The 26,003-nt window shown below is 42.8% G+C and overlaps 1 protein-coding gene and 2 long non-coding RNA genes across 3 annotated transcripts; 2 read left to right on the top strand and 1 right to left on the bottom strand.

The window, feature by feature from the left end:
• The first annotated feature begins 963 nt into the window (after positions 1-963).
• On the top strand, positions 964-19,468 carry LOC132459596 (NLR family CARD domain-containing protein 3-like). Its single transcript, XM_060054243.1, has 14 exons — positions 964-1,210; positions 8,342-8,438; positions 9,518-9,634; positions 9,709-9,825; positions 10,139-10,201; positions 10,276-10,392; positions 10,559-10,628; positions 10,811-11,036; positions 13,969-15,793; positions 16,274-16,447; positions 16,957-17,130; positions 17,307-17,353; positions 18,224-18,782; positions 19,417-19,468. Exons 1-14 carry the CDS (start codon positions 1,201-1,203, stop codon positions 19,466-19,468), a joined length of 3,648 nt encoding a protein of 1,215 aa, XP_059910226.1. The 5' UTR covers positions 964-1,200.
• LOC132458954 (uncharacterized) lies at positions 5,356-7,114 on the bottom strand. The gene is made up of 2 exons (XR_009526055.1): positions 6,846-7,114; positions 5,356-5,416 (listed from the first exon to the last, which is right to left on the bottom strand). It is a non-coding gene; the product is annotated as an uncharacterized LOC132458954 (long non-coding RNA).
• Positions 19,469-23,635: 4,167 nt separating the features above from the next.
• LOC132458941 (uncharacterized) lies at positions 23,636-24,588 on the top strand. The gene is made up of 3 exons (XR_009526041.1): positions 23,636-23,922; positions 24,221-24,326; positions 24,478-24,588. It is a non-coding gene; the product is annotated as an uncharacterized LOC132458941 (long non-coding RNA).
• Positions 24,589-26,003: the final 1,415 nt, after the last annotated feature.

The raw sequence follows: 26,003 nt of genomic DNA, 5'->3' as shown, positions 1-26,003 counted from the left end.
ACATCAGATCCACGCTCATGGTGGCCGGTCGTCTTATGTCTCCGTCTGCAGCGCTCTGGTGGATTCTAGGCTTCCCAGCGATCGCTGTTGGTGCTGCTGTTGTTGGCGCCAACAAGAAAAGGAGACCTTGGTTGAAATGTAAGTTGAAGACAGCAAGGCCAGAATAAGGCAATCTTTTATTGTGTTGGAGTTGAGAAACTATATCCTAGTATTTTTAAAAAGGTTATTAATATTGGTAGTTAGTAGGGGTGTGCATCTGTCCTTTATAGGACGATCCGATACGTATCTAGATACATGTGTTACGATACGATTCAGGGACGATACATGTTGATATGGAACGATTAGATGCGATTCGACTCAATGTTCTAACGATCCGGTGCGATTTGATGAGATATGAATCAGTCTGATAGATACAGTTAATATTTGTTGAACGTTAACGCATTAAATTTATATTTATTAAAATAAGCCTTCTATAAAAGAGCCATACTTTCAAATAGTTATTTGGTAAAGGGACCATGGAATCATAGGTTTTTTTATTTATTTATTTATGGCATGGGGAAAAAATGGAAGACACATTGATCAGTTTAATAATAGTCAAAGTAATGGATTTAATTTATATCGCGCTTTTCTAGACACCCAAAAGACGCTTTACAGTGAAGGGGGCCCTCACTAACCACCACAGTGTAGCACACTTTGGGTTTAGAACTACATTTAGCCTATTGGTTTATTTATAGACTTCATCGCTGTCCTACATAATTTAAAAAATAGCGAAGCTTTTGTCAGTAATCCCTTCCTTCTTATAAGACCAAAAGGACTTCCACACGTTTGATGACTTCAGATTCACTGGTTCACTGAAAATCGTTTCACCGTTTTCGGACATATGAGCGTCATCCCTGGCGAGCCGTCTCGTTGTCACCAGGACCGTGAACGCGCCTTTACCTGCTTCCGAGATGCAGGGCGCGCGCGTAAATATGCGCTAACGCACACACAGATTTCATTTATGGATCCGTATCGAAACGGGAAGAAATCAGTTGACAATGCTGTCTTGATATCAGGCTAAAGCTTCACTCAACCAATTCGCAACGTTTGAATCGGTGCATCGACAGATTCTTGGTCATTTTAAATCGATTCAGCTCGAAAGCCAAGAGGGATCTTTGGCAGTAAGGAGAACTGTTTTGTCAGTGGACCGATGAGCCACACATGAACCAAAGTGAGTAAAGTTATGTCATTGGTATAATTGATAGCCTCATATTCCGGGCAAGCTAATGCGTATTCAGTTTAGATAAAGTTAGAGAAGAAGACCGTGCATACACATTACATACATGTTTACTAACTTCAGTACGACTGGGTCCCGGATATATGAACACAGAACGCATATAACATTAGTATTCTGGGTTATATTACAATATAAGGTAACATTTGGAGAAGTATATTTCAAAATCGTTAGGGTTAGTAGGCCAAGTGGAAGAGGAGGTTTTGGGTACGTCTAGTGTTGGTTTGAGACCAATGGGGGGTCGGTGAGAACACAGGGTTGTCCAGTCAGAGTTCCAAGTTGATAGGCTTTATTGTCCAAAGGAAAATAATAATAATAATAATAATAATAATAATAATAATAATGATAATAATGATTGATCCGTTTTTTATAGCGCTTTTCTAAATACTCAAAGACTCTTTACAAATAAGAAAGGAATACATACAGACAATACAGACAATCACCAAAAGGGAAAAAATAAACAACGCCACAACAATAGGCAACACATTAAGAGAGCGGGAGAGAGTGGAAGATAGCTTTCCCTCCCTCCCCAGGCCGGCTCAGCCTGTTACCTGGCCCTTCTCAGCAGGTGAGTCATCGGACACACCCTTTCTTATTAATCGTTTGAGTCCCGACAAGATTCTCTTAAATACATTAACACCTAGGGGGTTTCCAGAAAGGATTGGAATGAAGACGAGAAGGCGTAAACACTTTCCAGTTAACCTTACCAAAGTTAGAAAGTTACAATTTATTCCATGGGTGTATTCTTACCGTGATTTTGCAATTTGTCACTCGCTGTCTGGACAGGCTCTCCAAAATGTCCCTGTGGTGTATTTGTTATTTTTAATGCATACTTGATTCTGAAGATGATGTGAAATCCCCCCCCCTCCCCCCTTCTGGGCCACCCCTGCTACATTCGTTTGGACAGCCACTGTCGAATTCCAGAGGGGCAAAGGCAGTAACATATAACCATAGGTGAACCGCTTGTGAAAGGAGGCCTGTGATGGGTAGCTGCTCTCATAGACTAATGAGAGGAGGCCTGTGATTGGTGGCTGCTCTCATAGACTAATGAGAGGAGGCCTGTGATTGGTGGCTGCTCTCATAGAGTGATGAGAGGAGGCCTGTGGTTGGTGGCTGCTCAAATAGACTAATGAGAGGAGGCCTGTGATTGGTGGCTGCTCTCATAGAGTGATGAGAGGAGGCCTGTGGTTGGTGGCTGCTCAAATAGACTAATGAGAGGAGGCCTGTGATTGGTGACTGCTCTCATCGAATGAAGAGACGAGGCCTGTGATTGGAGGCTGCTCTCATAGACTAATGAGAGGAGCTTCGACTCAAATCTTGTGTATTTGGAGGAGGGTCGTCTATTGCATGTATGAAATTCTTATGCGCTACACGGTTGTGGCTTGAGCATGGTCCGTTGCCGAAACATTTTTGCTGTAGATGCCTAATGGGGTTCATTGAAGCAGGAGAATAATGGTTTTGAAGAGGGGCTAGTTGATGGTAAAGAATGAGGCCAAGAATATACATCTGCTGCTACTGTGATGATTCCCTCCCAGCCTCGTACAATCCCGTCCCACCGGTACGTGTACGTGTGTGGCGCTTATGGGGTGTCGCACCACACTCACCAACGCAGGGGTCTACAACCCGCTGATTTAAGAGTATAACGATTATCAACAATCATGGAAAGCTGAGTAGGTTTATCAGTTTTAATAACAGTATGAACAAATAGAACACAAAAATGGCAAGTTGTCCTTTGTATAGTAGCAATAGCACGTGCTAAACAAGGACGAAATCTACTCAAAGTAATTTAATGAACTGTTTACAACCATGGCTAACCAGTGCATGAGAAGGAGATGACAGGAGACTAATGTTTCACTCTTTCAATTGCTCTAATTTTAGCCCTTACTGTTGTTATCTAACATACCATACAGTAATTGAATTGTGTAAAAGTGTGAAATAACTGCACCTTAAAAATTACCATGAATTAGCTATACTCTCATTTGCATAGTAATTAACATTATGAATTTCAATTGTGTATACCAGCTGTATGTTGGCTGACATTTACCTAACTTTGTTTCCCTCCACTCTAACCAAGGATGCCTGTTTTTAAATTCCCTAGCCTGACACCCAGTCTGAAAGGCTGGCCAGGGGTTCTCATCTAAAAGTAACAAGGAGATATACAGTGGGATTAAAACATTGTCTTCTGTTGACTACTTAATAATATGGGGGGACTGGACACACGCACACACGCACGCACGCACGCACGCACGCACGCACGCACGCACGCACGCACGCACGCACGCACGCACGCACGCAAGCACACACACGCGAGAAGGAGGGGCTCGGACCGCCCACTAACGTGCAGAGATGCAGGGGCAGCTTCGCGCTTTAGCAGAGACAGGGCAGAGCGCGAGCGCGCAGGGGGAAGTTTATGAATGGTGAATGTAGGAGATAACTTCCCTTGCTAAAAGTATTTTATTGCAGTTATACCCAACCGGTATTTGTGAAAAATAAACACAGAAGTGAAAGATCTGTTACAAGACGATTGATACGTATCCGTGCACATTTTTAAGTGGGTGCACGCAAATCCTGGTGCGTTCCTAGTGGGTATACGGCGTATACCTGCGTATCACGTAGACTACGTCTGCGTCAAACAGCCCACACGGGTCTCTAAGGCTGTGACTGCATCAATGGTTGTATGTGGGAATCTGTGTGGGGTCCGCCTAAAGTCATGAATTCAGTTGACATCTGGTGACGTGAACTTCCTAGACTCTTCTCTCAAACAAAGAAGGGGCGTGAGGGGGGCTATGATTGTAGGCTCTATGATTGTAGGCCGCTTCAATGTTTTTTTACAAATGGGCTGAACACTCGGGCTACCCTGACGTCAGGAGATAGCCGCAGAGTGCTGCACTGGGAATGTGGACCGTCACACAGTGCTCACTCAATTACAGATATATTACAGATATATTACTACGTGTATCTATATAAAGATATCTAGATATTTACAGACCTTTAGTTAGCTCTTGTTAAACCTAGTTCTAGTTAGATATCTAAAAAAAACCTCTTTCAATGCACTTTTAAAGCCTACTCATGGGCAAGGGTGTGAGTTGGAGTCCCTGGTACTTAAAGTGGACATATTATGATTATTATCCCTCAATCAAGGGAACGAATCATTGAGTCCATCACTAATATTCACAAGAATTAAAGCAACATCAATGAAATGCCTGAGTCTCAGGCTCCCTTCAACAATATAATAAATATAAAAAATACAATTTATAAGAGTAAGTAAAGTTGCATATTATGAACTAGGTGGCAACTAATTTTATACATTAAATATACCAATATTTCACAAAATGTTTCCATTTTCTCCACTACAAATACAAGTATGGAGTTTATGTGTTGGAGGATATATCATAACTCGTATAGCCTTAGTTCTAAACATGGAATATTTATGATAAAGTTTTATCTTTACCTTTTCTGGGAAATAATTCAAGGCCCGGTACCAACGGGTCCTCGGACCGGAGCCGGAGCTGAGGTAAAAGGGAAATATTCATTTTTCCTGATAATGATAATATGAGACCTAGACCGAGACAGAGATAGACGGTGTATGAGATCTAGACATAGATAATGATAGTGTGTATGAGATCTAGAAAAATGTAATGATATTGTGTGTATGTATATCAGGGAGGAGAAGGATTGGAATTCTCCGAGAAGCTAAGGTACAGTTTGCTTGATGTCATGATTTCTTAAGATCATTGGTGATATAATCTAACTGCATTCATATATTCACAAGTACACATAAAATACTCCCGTAGTTAACGTGTGTGTGTGTGTGTGTGTGTGTGTGTGTGTGTGTGTGTGTGTGTGTGTGTGTGTGTGTGTGTGTGTGTGTGTGTGTGTGTGTGTGTGTGTGTGTGTGTGTGTGTGTGTGTGTGTGTGCAGTGTTTCCCACAGAAATTTTGGAGACTATGGGGGGGGGGGGGCGTGCATGTCCGGGGGGGGGTGTGTGTGTGTGTGTGTGTACAGGAAGAACAGTAACACTTTAGTTAGTTAAAGGTTGGGTATGCGATTTGCGAAACGCCAGCAGATTTTGAAAATACACAACTCAAATGGTCCTACCCCCTCTCCTTCAACGCTGACTCTGACTCCACCCATTCCAAGTACCTGGACGCGCAATCATGCACGAGCGCGAACAGAGATGCGCGAGAGCGAGCCAGGCTAGCGTAGGTTTTCGTTTAACAACATGGCACTACATTCAGCTGTAAGTTGCACCCAGTACCGCGGGAAGTAGGGGTGCTGGGGGTGCTGCAACACCCCCTGTCCGAGGCCCTGTCTTATCACAGAAAACGATCATTTCTAAAAGATTTCTGAAAACACCGGTTATGTGTTGTCGTGTCAACGGGGAGAAACGGGATTTTAGGTTCTGAAGCGTCACATTATGCTCCAGGAAATGCTTAACGTCATGTGAGCGCCCGCTGTACCGTATTGGTCCGAATATAAACACAAACCCCATTGTAAGACGACCTATATTTGGAAAAAAGATTTGAAGACCAGATCTTGTTTTTATGAATAAATAAATTGTATTCATTGAAATAATATACGAAAATAAAAAGGCATAGAATAAAACACTGCATTGCCACTAAACAGTAGTGAAAATAGGCCGTACTGATGTGTACACCAAAGACTATTCCTGACACTCCTCTGCCCCGCTGTGTTCGCTCTGGCTGTGGTCGCTCCGCACTGTTTCGGCCCGTGGCAAAGCGAGTCATCCTCGCTGCTGTCCAAGGCATTTTGAGACGCAGCATTTATTTAATGCTCATATGACCTAGTGCTGAAAAAAGGTTATATGAAAAAGTGTGAGGGTAGCGGTGGTACGCTAAACTTGTTCTGTGAGCAGCTGGATGTGAACCATGGTGTGAAGGAAGTGAACACAACGATCGATTTTCAACTGTGCGCGCATGCACTGGTGTAATTGAGCTGCGCTGCTATCTATCTTTTTTATCAATGTAACGAGTTGCGAGTCTAGTGCAGGCTGAGTTTTTTTTTTCCAGCACCCCCTGCTGAGAATACGTTCTCGCGGCTATGGTTGCACCAGATGTTATAAACATTAAACGGTCACATAAATCATTACTATTTTTAGAAAATGTATGTTTGTTTCATATAATTGTATTGGAAGTCCTGGTTTTCACTAGGGTTGCTGCGGTGTGGACATTTTCACAACGAGTAATACACTCGTCTCAACACCGGTATTACCGAGTATAAACGGTATAAACTTTGAAACTAGGTCAACCGCCACACAAGCATCGGTTTTTAGACCCTTCTCGTCCTTCAGTTGCCGCCAACGTTCGAAAGCAGCGCCTAGGATTATTCTTGATTTCAGTTTTTCTCTTTCAGCGTTTTTATTATCAATTACTCTCTGAAAAAGAGTTTTCCTTCTCTTTGCTGGTGGTGGTGGTGGTGGTGGGGATGGTGGCGTCTTGTCTGCCATGGAAATTGTCTTCTACTGCTAGGTCCAAATGTGGATTAACTAGTTCCAGTAGCTACCGCAGGATAACAACAAACAGGAGCTTGCTCTGGGTTACGAGTACTGCACGAAGGGGTCGCGCGCGGGGCGCGGGGGAGGGGGAGTGCAGTACGACCGTTTGATTGACGTACTTACTGTCCAATGCAACGAGGTGGCAATCCAAATGATTGGCTGGAGTTTTTTGAGCCCTGCCCGTTCCACAGATGATTGACTTGTTTAATTTTCATGTCAGTACTTCTAACTCAGTGGCTGTAAGCGGGTTATGACAAGGATTTCAAGTAATTTTGCAAAAATGGCCAAAAAAGCAAATTCCATACCCAACCTTTAATGATTGATTAATGACAGCTCTTACTAGGGATGGGAATCGAGAACCGGTTCTTGTTCAGAACCGGTTCCGAGTCAACCGATTCCTTGGAATCGTTAGCAAGTCTGCTTAACGATTCCGCTTATCGGTTCCGGTCGCGGCAAATGCGTCGTGACGTCACACACACGCTGCTTTGATTTGGTTCAGAACGCAGCAAACATGTCGCCGCCGAGGAAGAATCGCATTGTGCGTTCAAATCAAACGCGACGGGGCGACAAGATCCCATACAAAGTGAACGTAGAGACGCGTATAAGGGCGAGTTTGTCGCGGGAGAAAACCGGCGACAAGTTTTTGTCGTGATGACAGCCAATCAGCGTTCAACAGCGTGATAACTGAGTGACATGTGTAACGTAACAGCCAATCAGCGTTCAGCCGTCAAACTCAGTGCAGTGCAGTCCGGGTGAACCGCGGAATGGAGGAGAAAGTGATTGTTGCAGTTTGCGACTCCCGGATCTCTATATATTATATACTATATTATAATTGTATATATAATATCACGGCCAACAGCTCTGTCGCCTCCAGATGGCCGTAGCGTGGGGAGCTCTCATAGGGATTGGGCTTCTCGGGGTTTGTTTACCGGCATTGCTATGGTTTCCGGTCTTGTGTGTTCCAACGGTTTATTAGGTAGGCCCATCTAATAAATCTCTGTCTAATCAATGCTTCATTTCGTTTATGTCAGTTTAATTTTGTTACAAGTTGAATGCAAATGAGCACTGTTAGAATTCCAAAAGGCACAAGCTCTTACTTGGCTGTTTTCAGTCTGTGTTTTTAGTTGTATGGCACATAATGATGGCATTTGGGCTTAAAAAGCGATATATTTTTTCGTCTAGACCAATTGATTTGAAAATGTACAATTTCCTAATACTAGAAGCACTTCTGATCAGATATTAAAGAGATGTAATGCAAACAAACACATTTATACTTATTTTCTCACCCAATGAGAATCGATAAGAGAATCGATAAGGAATCGGATCGATAAGCAGAATCGGAATCGGAATCGTGAAATTCTTATCAATTCCCATCCCTAGCTCTTACTCAAGGTCCAGGTCAGTGTCCTGGTTTGATCTGAGGGGTTTCTGACAGCGTGGATACGTTTTCAAAAGATCTCTTTAACATGTTTGTTTGTCCTCTCTACAGTGATTTCCTGTCTGGTACTCAAATTCAATCCACAGAAACAATATGTAGTTGTGTTTGTGTCCAGGCCTCCAGTCTACTATGGATGAGGAGAGAGAGGATGGGGGTCCTACCTCTAGGACCACTCTGTCTGGGGAACATGGCCGCCAGAGCAAAGCTAAGAGGTAGGAAGAGGATCTCTCTGACTGTGACCATCTCAGAGCTCAGCATTGATGTATCATGACTAGGGATGGGGATCATTAATATTTATTGATATCGATACCATTTTCGATACTCCTTAACGATCCGAGTCTTTATCGATACCACTATCGATACTTCTCTATTAATTGGTGGAAATACGACGCGTTTTTAGTGATGAGGAAAATATTTAGGAAATAAATAATTTTATTTTAAATTAAATATGTAATTCTTAATAAATATTGACATCATTAGTTTTAATTATATATACTAAAATGATAAGAGCACTATACAATTGTACTATTAACACAGAAACATGAGTAGTACAGTATTACTCATGTTTTTCACCAAAAACTAAATTTACCGTTTCTCTGTTACATTTGAACGCATCATGATAACCTAACAGTCGTTTTACTGAGCCAACCTCAACACATCATCACGCAGCACATCTGAAACTTTATTTACTTTTTAAGATAACTAGCGTTTATGCTACCGATAACAACACCGATTTCTCAATTGGATTACTTTTTTTAACTGACGGGAATAGCGACAATGGCTGTGTGTGCGATTACCGTTCGTACTTTGAGTGGATGATTAAGACAGGCCCGTCTGTGGTGCGACAGGAGACGGAGGAGGCAGGAGGACTCTTTTCAATTCGGAGACAGTCGAAGGTACTGCATTTGGTCTTTATTTGATGAACAATGCTAATGTGCTTGGCCATTGAGGTTGAGTTCCCCCCTTTACAATAAAATATTTTCACCCTTTTCGCCCGTTCAGCCACGCTCGCGAGCAAAGTTAACCGCCAGACTTCACTTGTTTTACTTGTAATACATGTTTGTGACGCAACTCGAGGGACACAACATTACGTTAAAGGACCTACGGGACAATTTTTTTTATAAATGAGAGACGGGACTCGATAGTGGTATCGATTAGCCCAAACGTTAATGATTTTCGGGTTTTGAAAAAAGTGGAACCGGGTCCTTGATAGAACCGGGTTTCGATCCCCATCCCTAATCATGACTCCATCATTAGTCAGAGTAACAGCTGTGCGTGTGTTGTGTTGAAGCCCAGAGCAGCAGGAGAGAGCAGACTCCCCTGGACCCAGCTGTGTCTCCATGAAGAGTGACCACTCGATGGAACTTCCTTTAAAATTTAAAGATGGAAATCAGTCTCTTGAGAAGAGGTGAGGATTTATCAGAGATTATAAAAATACACCACCTATCAAACGTCCATAAATCCAAGTTCTTGTTTTTCTAGAAAAGTCCAGCAGGAGAGAGCAGACTCCCCTGGACCCAGCTGTGTCTCCATGAAGAGTGACTGGTCTATGGATAATCCTCTTAACTTTAAAGATGGACGCCCCTCCAGAGAGGAGAGGTAGGAGTTTCTAACAGACGATGAAAACTGACCAGTTAAATGTTATCAGACTCCACCGAGACTGATGCTTACAAGTTAGGAAAAATATTCTCTCTCTCCCCCTTCTTGTATGTTTACTGTGTGTGTGTGTGTGTGTGTGTGTGTGTGTGTGTGTGTGTGTGTGTGTGTGTGTTTGTGTGTGTGTGTGTGTGTGTGTGTGTGTGTGTGTGTGTGTGTGTGTGTGTGTGTGTGTGTGTGTGTGTGTGTGTGTGTGTGTGTGTGTGTGTGTGTGTGTGTGTGTGTGTGTGTGTGTGTGTGTGTGTTCTCTCCCCAGACAACCCCACCAGAGGTCAAAGGTTACCAGTGCTCAGTCTGTACAGCAGTCTATTGAGAAGAGGTGAGGATTTATCAGAGATTATAAAAATACATCATCCATCAAACGTCCATAAATCCAAGTTCTTGTTTTTCTAGAGGAGTCCAGCAGGAGAGACCAGACTCCCCTGGACCCAGCTGTGTCTCCATGAAGAGTGACTGGTCTATGGATAATCCTCTTAACTTTAAAGATGGACGCCCCTCCAGAGAGGAGAGGTAGGAGTTTCTAACAAACGATGAAAACAGACCAGTTAAATGTTATCAGACTCCACCGAGACTGATGCTTACAAGTTAGGAAAAATATTCTCTCTCTCTCTCTCTCTCCCCTCTTGTATGTTTACTGTGTGTGTGTGTATGTTTACTGTGTGTGTTCTCTCCCCAGACAACCCAACCAGAGGTCAAAGGTTACCAGTGCTCAGTCTGTACAGCAGCATCAAACAGAGCTGATCAAGGTGTGTAAATGTCCAACATGACATTTGACTTAAGCTCTACATGAACATTAGAAAGCATCTCTTGTGGTGCTAATTTTCTCCAGGCTTCCCTCTTTAGACCAGCGGGATGTGAATCCAGGACAGATGCTTCTGATGTCAGTGAGTTCAGAGTAAAGTTCTCCTTGATGTTTGTTCTGTTCCAGAGGGCTGAGGAGAACGCACAGGCTTTCCTAGACAAGGAGCTGAAGAAGCTCTGGAGGGATCTCTTCCCAGATTACCCACAATGCTCAGAGAGTCAGAGGGAGGAGGAGGAGGTGGATGGTAAGAACGAGGAGCAGAGGAGGCGCGCCATAGAGGGAGTGGTGGACATCACAAAGCTCTGCCTGATGAAGATGAACCAGGAGGAACTGGCCGTCACACTGGGGGACAGTAAGAGACTCTTATTTTGGAGACAGTATTGTCAATTATGCAGAAGATAATCTTATCTTAAAAACAGTGAATAAATTCTTATTTTGAAGAGCAGTGTGAAACTCATTATTTGCACTGCTCAGAAAAAATCACACTATGGGCCCTATCTTGCATCCGGCGCAATTGACTTAATCACTGGCGCATGTGTCGTTGCTAGTTTGCAACTGGCACAGAGCGTGCTTTTCCCTCCTGCGCCACGCGTCGGTAAATTAGGGAATGATTTTGCGCCCCAAGGGGCGGCTCGGCGAAAGGAGGAGGCGTGTTCTGGCGCAAACGTTCCTTGTTGCTATGTTGACGTTTCATAAACCACTTGCGCCACAAACCAGAAAATACCTGGTTTAAAGTCAGTGGCGCGTTATTCAGATGCTATTTTTAGGGCGCATGCATAATTTTGCTTGTGCACCTCGCGCATACACTTTGCTTCTCTCATCTACCTAGCCAAACGTGCTTGGTAAATGATTTGGGAAAGATCAGCTGATACAGCGGTAATAAGTTGTACTTTTAAATCAATGCATCTGCAAACACCGTACAGCAAACACATATTTTCTTGACACAGACATCGTGTACATGCCCATAACTTTTAGGATTTTATTTGAGGACTCAGTATTTCTGAAGTTGTGGAAGAAAACCTTATTCCATGTGTGAATTGGGCCACATTATTTGGCCATAAACTGAGCCATTTGCAGTTTGAAATTCATGTGCAGCTGTCTCATCGGAGACTGCAGACGTGCTGTCAAAATATCAACTCGTCAGATTCAAATGCGCTCATGGCTCTTGATCCAGGTAGGTAGGGTTATTGTGGTGTATCAGACTCAATGGTTTGATCCAGATATGTAGGGTTATATTAGGGATATCAGGTTAAATGGTTTGATCCAGATGTGTAGGTTTATTGTGGGTCTATCAGGTTAAAGAATGTTAAACATTAAATTGCAAATCAACAGAAGAATAACTCAATGGAAGAGATGCAGCACTATCTTGTTATACTGCATATCAAGTCACTTTCCACTTATTCACTATCATTATTAGGTGAGTGCTGCATGCAGCGCTCAACTATTGTTCTTCTTAGGTTTTATTCTTTCTTTCTAAATTTCTTTATTGTTCTCTACAAACTTTGGGACCTATCTCCTTCCTCAATTTTTCACTTAGAAACTAAATTAAAATTCTAAAATATTCAGAATAGCTTGGAATCGCTCGCTTCTTTTCAGATTTTTTAAATATTTAACACTTTTTAAGATATTCTACTTTTAAAATATTATCTTGACATCGTAACCAGTGGCGGTGGGTCAATAGAGGGCGCTAGGGCGCCGCCCCTCCGTGAAATATTCACTTGAATATATCTGCCAACTATTAATCAACTATTATCAATATGAAATAAATAAACAAAAAATACATAGCGTTGATCCTCGTTTAATTGTGTGATATACTTGTCACTGCCAGCAACCATTTAAATGCGTCTGAACGTCAATGATTTGGGCTAGGCTAGTTATTGGTCATTCGAAATAAAGCCCTCCTCCAGGTCAGGGGCGCCGGCCACGTTGAAGTCAATGTAAGCTCGCTAGCTTTTCGCTGTCTATCAAGCAGAGACAACTTTTCATTGGCGCAAGAAAATTCACCCTCGGGTCGCAACAGTTTGCGCCCCAGGCAAATGGGATCCCTTTTCTTTATTGCTATCACCACATGATAGGACAATACAATGAATCAATCAAATAGGCTACCTCCCTCAGCAGCATTCGCGCAAAAAAACTACATGCAGATCGCTAACTAGCAGAGAGTTGTAAGCACTTTCCACCCTTTTCAGTGGAGGAATTGGACTCCCCAAGCAATGTTATACTTAAAAGGGGCAAGTAAGTTACATATTAATTTAGTCTTTCGGCCTGTAGCATATAAACAAAATGAAGCAACTGTCCCATATTTCTAACTGCATTTGAAGTAGACATTGAGACTCACAAAAAATGGACGCTATAGGACAGTGATCATGACTTCAATATCAGATATCAATGGGTAAAATGGCAATGGCTGGTGGAATGGCCATAAAGTAGGTCTGTATGCAGTGTAAGCTTGTCCAGGCCCTCAAAGACAGGGTGTAGGCTATTAATCTGAATGAATAGTAGGTACATAGGTAGTGGCCATCCCCAAAATGCACCAGAATACAGGAAATCAAATTTATTAAATTGAATTTATTTTTTGGGGGGGGGAACACCAGACCCCCTGTCTATTACTGTGCCCCACCAACATTTTTGATCACCAGCCACCACTGATTGTAACTCAATCCTTTTTCAACCATTTACCATCGTTCAAACCATTAAACAATTCTGGTTTATATATACAATTATATCATATTATCTCACACACACAGACACACACCGACACACACGCACACGCACACACGCACACGCAGTGCAGGGCAATACATTAGATGTTTCAGATACAGCACCGCTGAATGCTTTGCGCTTTTCATTCAGCGGTCACTTTATTTGTTTCCAACCATTTTACAATTTTTAAATGGTGTGCATGTTTACATTGTTTACTCCATTTAGACTCAAATTCAAAGTTCAAATCCCTTCACTTGATCCCTTCACTTGCCATTTTACATCTCTTTACGTCTTAAACTATCTTTATTAAAACATAAAACACACTACAGCACTCTCACTCATTTTCTTCAGGAAATGCATTTTCAAGTTATTATTATTATTTTTAGACTAATCATATTGCTTTGAAATTAACACACAAACTTCTAAATAAATGATCCAGTCCTTCTCACGACCAGCTTCTGTAACCACAAGTAATGAAGCCACTAAATATCATGAAGTTGATCATTTTACGGGAAATATTGACATGGTTCCACTGATGTCACCATCCACTATCTGATGTCTTCAGTTTTTTTCTCATTTAGGATCTGCTGCTTTCAGGTGCCAACGCAAAATTAAGTCTCGTTTGAAGAAGAAATTCAAGTATGTGTCTGAGGGTATCGCTAAAGCAGGACAACCAACAGGTCTGAATGACTTCTACACAGAGGTCTTCATCACAAAGAGAGGCAGTGGAGAGGTCAACAAGGAACATGAGGTCAGACTGATTGAAACAGCTTCCAGGAGACCGGCCAAGGAGGAAACACCAATAAAATGTGAAGACATCTTTAAACCCTTACCTGATCAAGATCATCCAATCAGAACAATTATGACAACTGGAGTGGCCGGCATTGGTAAAACCGTCTTAACACAAAAGTTCACTCTGGACTGGGCCGGAGGCAAAGCCAACCACGACATACACTTCACATTTCTCTTAACTTTCAGAGAGCTGAATTTACTGAAAGGGAAAGAGTTAAGCTTGGTCGAACTTCTTCATCACTTCTTTATTGAGACCAAAGAAGCAGGAATCTGCAGATTTGACCTGTTCCAAGTTGTCTTCATCTTGGATGGTCTGGATGAGTCTCGACTTCCTCTGGACTTCCAGAATAACCAGACCTGGACTGATGTCACAAAGCCAACCTCGGTGGACATGCTGCTGACAAACCTCATCAGTGGCGACCTACTTCCCTCCGCTCGCATCTGGATAACCACACGCCCTGCAGCAGCCAATCAGATCCCTGCTGAGTGTGTTGACATGGTGACGGAGGTGAGAGGGTTCACCGACCAACAGAAGGAGGAGTATTTCAGGAAGAAATTCAGAGGGGAGAAGCTGGCCAGCACAATCATCTCCCACGTCAAGAAATCTCGAAGCCTCCACATCATGTGTCACATCCCAGTCTTCTGTTGGATCACTGCTACAGTTCTGGAGGACATCTTCAAAACATCTAAGAGTGGAGAAGAGGTGCCCAAGACCGTGACTCAGATGTACAGCCATTTCCTGAGGGTTCAGTCCATACAGGGGGACAGGAAGTATCAAGGGACAGCTGAAACAGGTTCACACCGGAGTTCAAATAGCAGGAAGATCATTGTTTCTCTGGGAAAACTGTCTTTTAACCAGCTGGAGAAAGGCAACCTGATCCTCTACGAAGAAGACCTGGCAGAGTGTGACATCAATATCAAATCAGCTTCAGAGTACACTGGCGTGTTCACCCAGATCTTTAAAGAGGAGTGTGGGCTGTACCAGGACAGGGTGTTTTGCTTTGTCCATCTGAGCATCCAGGAGTTTCTGGCCGCCCTTTATGTCTTTCTGTCCTTCATCAACACGGGGGTCAATCTGCTCTCAGAAGAAGCCCCAACCTCTGGTGAAGATAAACTCCTCCACCTCTACCAGCATGCTGTGGACAAGGCCTTAGAGAGTGAGAACGGACACCTGGACTTGTTCCTCCGCTTCCTCCTGGGCCTCTCTGTGGAGACCAATCAGATTGTCCTACGAGATCTGCTGGCACAGAAAAAAAGTAGAACACTGATCGCTAAGATTAAGAAAGGTGTGCTGACCAATAAGAAAACTAACATCAAATTAGTGTCTTACATCAAGAGGAAGTTAAATGGAGATCTCTCTCCAGAGAGAAGCATCAACCTGTTCCATTGTCTAAATGAGCTGAACGATCTTTCTCTAGTGAGGGAAATCCAACATTACCTGACATCAGGAAGTCTCTCAAGAAAATCTCTCTCCCCTGCTCAGTGGTCAGCTCTGGTCTTCATCCTACTGACATCAGAAGAGGAGCTGGTCGTGTTTGACCTGAAGAATTACTCTGCTTCAGAGGAGGGTCTTCTGAGGCTGCTGCCAGTAGTCAAAGCCTCCAAAACATCTCTGTATGTTCACTAATAACATGTATTACGATACACATAACACAATATGCATAAATTAGGAATATAAAGTTAAAATAATATGCAAAAGATCCCTGTAGGTTCATAAGAGCTTTATATTATATTAATATTATATTATTTAACAACATGTATTACTATTCTACTCAAAACAGAATAAACATACTAGTAGAATATAAAAGATACAATAATATATAAAACATCTTGCAGGTGTACTATTAAGGCATAATGAATTTCCGTACACACAGAATACTAGAATATAGAAATAGCATTCATTTAAAAATGTATTTTGAAAACACAATTAAACATTTATTCCACATTTTATATCCAATACATAATTAACATTTATACATCTGATGATTAAGTGAATCTTATTGTAACTAGTACAATTCCTTCATTATGTAATAAGTTGAAGATTTATGTTAGTTTACTCACAGTTCCTAACATGTTCTGTTTATTGGTGTGTAGGTTAAATGGCTGTAAGCTGTCAGAGAGATGCTGTGAAGCTCTGGCCTCAGTTCTCAGCTCCAACTCCTCTAGTCTGAGAGAGTTGGACCTGAGTACCAATGATCTGCAGGATTCAGGAGTGAAGCTGCTCTCTGCTGGACTGGGGAGTCCACACTGTACACTGGAAATTCTCAGGTCAGTTATCAGCCTCTTCTTCAAACAGGTTATTTTAGACTCCAGTAAGTGCTGCTCATGTCCGATGCATTTCTGTTCATCTTTTTCCCTGCTGACAAAACACTCCCTGGTTCTACACAATGTAAGAACCTGTGAAGAAACGGTCTTAGCCTACCAAACACAGCAGACTTCTTCTGACTATACCCGAAGAATATCTCATCTGAGTTGTAGCTATTGAGGAAGGACCATTTGTTTAATATCCTGTTTCATATCCAAGTGAAGGAAGTTCTGCTGTCTGTGATGATGTCATCTCTTCACTTCCTCTTCATTTTCTCGGACAGGGTGACAGCTTTGTCTCCATAAAGTATCAATAAAGCTTTTACTGTCCTCCATATGGAATGAATACACTTTATAAATGTGGTTACTTTAGACGTGTGTGTGTGTGTGTGTGTGTGTGTGTGTGTGTGTGTGTGTGTGTGTGTGTGTGTGTGTGTGTGTGTGTGTGTGTGTGTGTGTGTGTGTGTGTGTAGGTTGTCTGGCTGCCTAGTCACACAGGAAGGCTGTGCTTCTCTGGCCTCAGCTCTGAGCTCCAACCCCTCCCATCTGAGAGAGCTGGACCTGAGCTACAATCACCCAGGAGACTCAGGAGCTGCGCTGCTCTCTGCTGGACTGGAGGATCCACGCTGGAGACTGGACACTCTCAGGTATGGAGAGGACAGCTCACCACTCAGGGACAAAGTCTCCTACAAGGATTCAAGCCACTGCTAGATGAAGTGGTTTGAAAAGGCAGCTGTAGCTTATGTTGTGTAGAAAGTGATAAGACAGCAGATGATGAAGGTGAATGTTTCAACATGCTGCTCCCACTTTGTTTCCCCCCCAGTGTGGAGCACGGTGGAGTATTGAGGCTGAAACCAGTTCCACAGAGGTGTAAGTGTCTCCTTAGTTTATGTACATACATAGATACTACATACATACATACATGCATGCATACATACATACATACATACATACATGCATACATACATACATACATACATACATACATACATACATACATACATACATACATACATACATACATACATACATACATACATACATACATACATACATACATACATACATACATACATACATAAAAGTTTTGACTGTTAATTTCCAGCCTGTCTGTGTCTATGTGATGATATATATATATGTATATATATATATATATATGAATCCTACCCAAGTGTCCCTAACGATATGTATATGTATGTGTAGGTAAGCCCGTATGCATGAGAACATGTCTATGTGTGTATAGTATGTATGAACCAGTTCTATGGTTCTTCAGTCCATCTCCAGCCTGTATGTGAGCTCAGCTCGTTCAGTCTGTGGTTTAAACAGGTGTCCCTTTCAAGGTTGATTGCAATGTGTGTGTATTGGGAAATCCAAAAGTTTAATATCTTGGAAGATATTACAAATATTGTTTAGATATTTCATGTGAGTAATAAGCTCATCATGCCGAGCATTTTAATTTATAATGTGTATGTAGTGTAATATTGAGGGAGTAAATGGACTTCATACATTTGTCCTTGTTTCAATGTTTTGATTGGGACAGCCACTCACACACACATGGGATTTCCAATGAACTTTAACTTTAATTGTCCTAAACACAATGTAGACTATCACTTAGAAAATCGACAGCACATGATTCCACTATAGTTCCTATCATGCAGAATGCAGGAGAACCGTACTAGTGATGATGATGATGACGATGAAGAATGGTTCAGCAGCTCATCATGTCTTGTTCTCCCTCAGATGCCTGTGAACTCACGCTGGACCCAAACACGGCCTATGGAGACCTCTCTCTGTCTGAGGACAACAGAAAGGTGACAGGGGTTGAAGAGGACCAGTCGTATCCGGATCACCCCGAGAGATTTGACTCCTGTCCCCAGGTGTTGGGTAGAGAGGCTCTGACCGGCCGCTGTTACTGGGAGGTAGAGTGGAAGGGACGTGTTGATATAGGAGTGACATACAGAGGAATCCCAAGGAGGAAATGGGGTACTGACAGCAGGCTTGGATGGAACAACAAGTCCTGGGTTCTTGAGTGTTATGATGATCGTTACTCTGCCCGGTACAACGATATAGTAACAGCCATACGTCTCCACCCCGCTGGCTCCACCATAGTAGGAGTGTATCTGGACCGGCCTGCTGGCTCTCTGTCCTTCTACAGCGTGTCCCCAGGTGGAGGAGGGTCCTCAGACACACTGACACTCCTCCACACCTTCTGGTCCTCCTTCACCCAGGAGGACCTCCTCCCTGGGGTTGGGTTATGGGGGGCTCAGCGGGGTGCCTCAGCGTCTCTGTCGGGTATAGGGTGGGGGTCCTCCTCAGTGTCTCTGTGTTGGGTTTAGGGTGGGGTTAGGGTCCTCCTCAGTGTCTCTGTGTTGGGTTTAGGGTGGGGTTAGGGTGGGGGTCCTCCTCAGTGTCTCTGTGTCGGTTGTAGAAAAAAACAACATGCAGACGGGCGGGCGCGCACACACATACACACAGACACACACAGACACACACACACACACACACACATGCACACAAAAACACACACACACACACATACACACAGACTGCTTTTGTGTTAGAGGATGAGTGGCTTTTGATGAAGTGGCTTTGGAGGCCTGAGAGGACTGAGGACTCAGTGTCTCTGTCTCTTTATAGTCTCTGTCTCTCTCTCTTTTTCTCTCTCTATCCCCCTCACTCTCTTTCTCTCTCTCTTTTTTCTCTTTACCGCTGTCTGTCTCCCTTTGTTTCTCTCTATCTATCTCTTGTTTTTTTTCTCTCTCTCTCTCTCTTTCTTTCTTTCTTTCTTTCTTTCTTTCTTTCTTTCTTTCTTTCTTTCTTTCTTTCTTTCTTTCTTTCTTTCTTTCTTTCTTTCTTTCTTTCTTTCTACTTTCTTTCTTTCTCTCGCTCACTGTGTGTCTGTCTGCCTCTCTTTTTCTTTCCCTCTCTTCTAGAAAGTATAGCATGATAAACCATGAAAAGACTTTTAAGATCTTCCATAGTTAGACAATCATTCATCATTCAAGACAATCATTATTTGAAATGTATATAAAATGGTAAATGTTTGTATATTTTCAGGCGTCACCATTTCTGGTCTTAAGGGCTCTGATATCATCATTTTGGTCATAATCCTGACAAGGAACCTGATTTAAAGCAGCTTTTATAAAAGCAGGTTATTACTGTTCACAATAACCAAGAGGTTTATGGGATAATATTGTATGTTGTAAATTACTTTAAGCTGAATCTTTTTTTGTGTTCTGTTGGGAACCAAACGGCCGCAGAATATGTTCAGCAGTGATGGGAATAACGGCGTTATGAATCAATGTGTTACTAACGGTAACACGGGAAGAGTAATCTAAGGATTACTCTTCCCATCATTATGACGCCGTTACCGTTGCTTCCAAAAAATGTGGCGCGTTACTATAATCAAAGCAGTTTTTTCATCAGACTAGATCTCGCTCTTTCTCTTTACAGTTCTTCCTTGGTTAGTGGGTGGGTACGAGACAATCGCATTAATTATAACGATTGGCTGAGGTAGAGTAACATGTCACGGTAAGCCAATCAGAGGTAGAGTTGGGCGGGTGTAGTTTGAAACAAAAAAATTACTTGAAAGTAACGCAATAGTTACTTTCCAAAGAAACTAGTTACTTTCATAATTTGTAACAGAGTAACTACTTTTTTTACTTTTTGGGATAAGTAACTGCAACTAATTACTTTTTTAAAGTAACTTGCACGACACTGATGTTCAGTTAATAAAGATATATGCACACCTGTTGATGATTTGTAATGTCTGCTGCTTTTATTGTTTTAGTCCTTGTGTTTATTGTGTTCATCTAAGGGACTATTTTTCTGTTGTTTTTGTTAATGAAGCATCATTTTAATAAACAACTCAGTGGATCCAACTGATTGTTCTCATGTGTTCAGCCATAGATCATTCTCGTTTTAGCATTCAATAATGCTTACGTCTGTCTGTCTGTCTGCGTGTGTGCGTGTGTGTGTATGTGTGTGTGTATGTGTGTGAGAGAGATATCAACACACTGGTAAGGAAGGAGAGTATCCAAATCAAGTGTCAAAGGATGCAAGCGGCGTGTTCAGATCAGTGACTTCAAACTAGGACTGCACCAATCAGGATCAATGGAGGATGGACACCTAAAGGCATTCCACAAGGAGAGTCTGACGTTGGAAAGGGACCTCAATGGATATTCAAGGTGACCTTAGTGAGGTGGCCTCTTCCTACCTGGCTGGATTGATGGAGAGCACTGTGGATCTTGCCTTGCTCTCAGTTGCACGTCTTCTCAGGCTGAACTGTATTTGTTTCGTACAGGACTAGCTGAACGATTGGTTCCCTTAAATCAGAACCAATCTGGGAATTCCAACTGGTTCGCTCTTCAAGCTGAAGTTGTGCTCTTCAGCTGAGGCGGTAAGGAAACCTTCACTGGGGTTTCAAGGTGTATAGAGGAGAACGTTTCCAAGTGTTCAATGGTACTCTGATGAAGACCGTTGCTGTGTTCCACTGGCTGAGAGGAAGAACCCTCACATCTTCCTCTTGGCCTTTCTCCTCTGAGAATCCTGGCGCCATCTTGAAGGATTTCTAGCTCATGTAACTGATGTCACAACAGATTCTCAAACACTTGGTATCTCCTGAGGGGCATGTCTATAGAATTGAAGACTTCAGACAGCACTACATCCCAGCATGCATCTCTGCTCACTCAGACAACACCCTCATGAGTAGGGCAACGCTCTAGAGATGGCGATGAAGAGTTTGTGAGTAACGAGGGAGCAGACAAAGGTGATTAGAACACAATGGCATTTCAAGACTGTAAATCTTTAAACCATGAAGATGGTTCGATAGTTCAGGAATTGGGCTTCATTTTATTATTGGCAGTCCTTTAGCTCAAATGCCCACTTCTCACTTGACCTGTCCATGTGTTGGCTGGCATGATTTGCTGTTGGTGACGAGGCGGTCAGGGTGACGTTGCAGGGCAATGTACGCTCACTGTGAGCGTTTTGATTTGCTCTGTATGCTTTGTACCCTGAATAATCGAGATAATTGTTCTGTTTATTGTAAAATGTAGACACGGTTTTGGGTTGATTGATTCCATTGTCTTTAGGCAAGGATTTGAGGTTTAAAGTTGTTGTGGGACTTTTATGGTAGTTCGGTTCTTCGTATGGTTCTGAGTGATTTCACTTGTACACACTGGGTGCATAATAATGTCACAGTACACTGAATAGTATTAATGACCAACAGCAACAAACGGATCACATCAAGGTAAGTCTGTTGGCTGTGTTTTAATGAACACCATCGCGATTCAGGTTCTTCCAGCTCAAGGTGAGGCGCTGGTTCTGTTTTTTCTTTGGTTGGTTCCGGCTGGAATGTTCGGATTCCAGTTGGACGGTTTATGCTTCCCGCCGTGGAAGGTTCTGAGTGCGCTCACTTGATTTAGTCTCAATAGTTAGCATAGAACGTTGTAGTCTTGACAACCATAAGAACCCACCTGGCAGTTAGTTGGACGTGAGTCCCCTGAGGGTATCTGGCGGAACGTTCTGGATTGTATTTGCGTAACCTCGAGCCGTCGCCAACGGAAAATATTTCTCAGTCGGTTTCCATTGGGAATTTTTGCCCCTTAAACAACTTAAGTTTGATTAAATTAAATACATACTGCAAGTACATCATACAATATGTTGATAATTTCCGATGGTTGCGCCGTACTTTTAACCACGTTGACGGGACTCTCACTGCATACAAAACAGCGTTCTACTCGCAGGACCATTTCTGACCATCAGTGAAGGGTGAAAATCACCTCAAGGTGGAAGACAATTTGGCATTTCTTCAACGGAACCCAGCACCTGAATATGGCTGAGTATGTTGGATTTAATATCGATACTGCTTAGTGTTCTTTGGTAATTCAGCTTTTGTACGTTGTAAATATCTGGTGTCATTAATTGCCCCAGAAGTTAAACCCTACGAAATGGAAAGACGTTAATGGGGGGTTTACACCTACCCGATAGTGGGCCCCGATGGTGCCCGATGGCTTAATCAGCAGCTATCGTTATAACATCGGCAAATAGCGTGGTTGCATCGGGAAACACCGTTACTCTTCCCGGGAACATCGTTAGACAACGGGAAGAAACGGGAAGAAATGCTCAATGATCGGGCAACATCGGCAAAGAACGAACATGTTTGTTAATTTTGGGTCTATCGGGGTAGAATCGGTTACCAGGTGTTGCTATGGGCTAATCGGCTATAATCGGGAATAGAACGGGAGTATAACGTAAGACATCGCAAGTCGTTCGGGAATTTTCCTGGGCACATCGGCTATATTCGTTAATCTTCCGCGCTTTATCGTGTTTTATCGTCTTTATATCTGCAACTCAACACACGAAAGACCCTCGAGAACCCTCGACAAATAACGATTGTGAGTGACCAGATTGTGTTAAGGAAGACCCTCAATCTGCCACTTGGGTATAAATAGGGGGTGATGGATGGATGTCCTACTTTTATAATTACAGGGGTACTTCGCCCACTTAGAACCGGCGTTCTATTATTATAAAATCGCTATTGTAATATAAATGAATATATAAATAAATATCAGTCTAAACCAGTCTCACCTTTGCCTTCTACCGAAATGACGCCAAATGACGCAAAACGCGTCATTTGACGTGTTTGGCGTCATTCGAAATGACGTCAAATGACGCCAAACGCACTTCGGGTGTCTTCCCTGGCATAAATCGTTATGTTATCATTATAACATCGGGTATGTGTAAATGCTACCCCCATAAATTTACCCGATCATACATTTTTAGCCCGATGTCACCCGAATCACCCCGACTTCCACATCGGTGGTCCATCGGCCATTAGCGGCCATTAGCGAGATGGTGTAAACGATGTCTAAACAACGACTTTGGTGCTGAGTTACCAACTAGGATAATATCAAAGCTAAAATAATGTCCGCCTTTCCCACATGTTACAGTAGAAGATACTCTAGAGCTGTACAAGGTTAAAAAAGTAACATGTAGTTTGTCCCAAGATGTCTGCCTCCTCACCCAGAGCAAGACCTTCACCTCCTCACCCTGAGCCAGACCTCCACCTCAGGTCAGAAGTCTTCCAGAACAGGTCAGTGCTCTGGTGTGTGAGTAGAGTCTTCTCAGGTCAGTTTCAATGCATGGGCTGAACAACTTCTTTAAACTTGTGGACAGGTCTGTCTTCATTCCCAAAACGGGACGCTCATGTCTGGTCTCTCCAGTCTTTTCTAGCCTTGAGTTATAAAATAATAGTTAAATGAATTGTGTAACTCGGTTTCGGATGAGTCAATTAAGTTTATTGTTGGGCAAATGCTAATATAAACCTGCTGCTGTAGCTGAAAGGTGAGGCTGAGAGGCTGGGGACCGGAGGCTTGTGGTGCCAGGGTGGACCAGAGACTGAGGCTGGAGACCAGGGGCCTGCAGCACCGGACCAGAGGGTAACCATCACCAAGCTCATCTGAAACACTAAAATCCACGGTAGTTTAGGTCTGGTTTTGATCATCTAATGACTTTTAATCTTTGCCAAGCTGTGATTTGAGTTGATTCATAGTCGTATAAGCCATTATTGTTACTAGTGCTGCTACGACCGTAGTAGATTAATTGCTGAACGCGTCAATCTGTAGACATTGTCTAAGTTAAATATGTTTAAATTCATCTTCCAATTTACAAGTGAACCTCAGATACAGAAGGTGGGGTGTGTTGCGTCCCCAGGTGATTTACTGTTTTTGTAACCAGACCAGGAATCCATGGCTGAAGGAGCTGATGGAGGAGCCGTGCTGAAGGCCCTGCCTGGTGGAGGAGCTGATGGAGGCCCTACCTGGTGAAGGATGTCTGTCGTTGGGTAGATGGAGCCTGACTCTGAAGTGATCATCGCTCTCACTGCCACTTCTCGTAGAATACTGCTACCACAAACTACCAGCGTTTGTTAATATACCAGACAACTACATCTGTTTGACCACATTTTGATGCAAGACTTCCGCTGTTTGTTCCAGACCAGGACTCTGTCTGAGGAGAGCTGATGGAGGAGCTGAGACGCTGCAGGACGACTAGGAATCGACCAACAAGGATTCCTCGTAAGTTTGTATTTACTTAACATGGTTGACTTGAAAAGGGCAAAATACTGTTATTTTGACATGCGTTAACAAACTACCGCTGTGTTTTCTTACTAGAACGTGTTTCTGGAGCATAGGCGAGCTGGTAGGGGAGCCTTGAGTCTGGAGGAAGACCATCACTCTACCAACCAAAGGATTGTACATTTACATTTAGACAAATGTACTTATTTGTACATTTACTTATTTGTACAACAAGTAAGTCGCTTTGGATAAAAGCGTCTGCTAAATGCCCTAAATGTAAATGTAAATGATTGGACTTCATTGTAGCGTATGTTGCAGGATGTTGCGTATGAGTTTCACCGAGACCGCCTGCACTCAACAACCAATCACCATACTGACCGCTAAACTTTTGCCCGAGAATCGACGTAAGGGGGTGTCATTCTTAGTTCACTCTTGTTGATTTATTCTTAGTATGAGTAGGTCTCAGCGGCTTTGTGAATTACTTTAAGAAAACTCCTACGTAAAAACTTTTAGAGCACGTTAGGAGCACTCCTTGCGGTAAGATAAAAAGCTTTGTGAATACGGCCCCAGATGTCTGGTAAATCAGAGGTTAAAAAAAAGGTTGTGAATAGGTTTTCATTCGAATCTTTTTTTATATGATTATGATTATTATTACTCTATAGATTGGTTTAACTTTTAAAATATGATTATTATTGATAAGCAAGTCAAAAGTCATCAGTGATGCCAGTAGCGCGTAACGCGTTACTGTGTTTCCTGGCAGCGTTGTGTGTCAGTGTTAACACTGAGCTCTCCCCCTGGCCCAGCCTGCGCCTGCTGGCCTCCGAGATGACTGAGGCATGGCAGCTGCTGGCCACAGGCTGAGCCAGAATAACCCCCAAAGACGTCACTAGCACCCCCAATCAACAAGAGTGAACTAAGAATGACACCCCCTTACGTCAGTCCACTTTTTTCAGCAACTAGTAATCTAACGCGTTACTATTTCCAAACCAGTAATAAAATTAAAATTACTCATCAAAGTCACTGTGCGTTACTATTTTTTTACCGGATCACCGATTGGCGTTGAGAGCGATGGGGTGGTGTGTGTGTGTGTGTGTGTGTGTGTGTGTGTCTGTCTGTCCCCCTATTTGTGTGAGAGTGTGCGTGTGAAGCGTAAGTCTCCAAAGACTTCAATCTATCAGAGGCGAGTGTCTTCCTTGACTCTCCAGAGTCCGCGCAACCAGTTGTTATAGCGGTGGAATTAGTCGCACGGTGCTGCGTGTGTGTGTGTGTGTGTTGCGCTGGAGCGGGGGGGGGGGGGTGGAAGAACAATTGTTGACGGGGGAGGTAGTTGGTATTGGCAAAACTGGTTGTAATTTTTTATTTTGTGGTGGCAGGGGGTGTTGTCGCAGCTAAATGTAACTAATAAAGTAATTTGTTACTTTTAAAATCAAGTTATCAGTAAAGTA

The sequence above is a fragment of the Gadus macrocephalus genome, chromosome 6 (assembly GCF_031168955.1).
Source record: "Gadus macrocephalus chromosome 6, ASM3116895v1".
NCBI lineage: Eukaryota > Metazoa > Chordata > Actinopteri > Gadiformes > Gadidae > Gadus > Gadus macrocephalus.
Note: the sequence above shows the minus strand (reverse complement) of the source record. Positions and strands in the feature narration are given on the sequence as shown.

Coding starts and splice junctions, on each gene's coding strand:
- LOC132459596 (XM_060054243.1), top strand. Junction 8,439..9,517: donor CGCCAGAGCAAAGCTAAGAG/GTAGGAAGAGGA, acceptor GTTGTGTTGAAG/CCCAGAGCAGCAGGAGAGAG. Junction 9,635..9,708: donor AATCAGTCTCTTGAGAAGAG/GTGAGGATTTAT, acceptor TTGTTTTTCTAG/AAAAGTCCAGCAGGAGAGAG.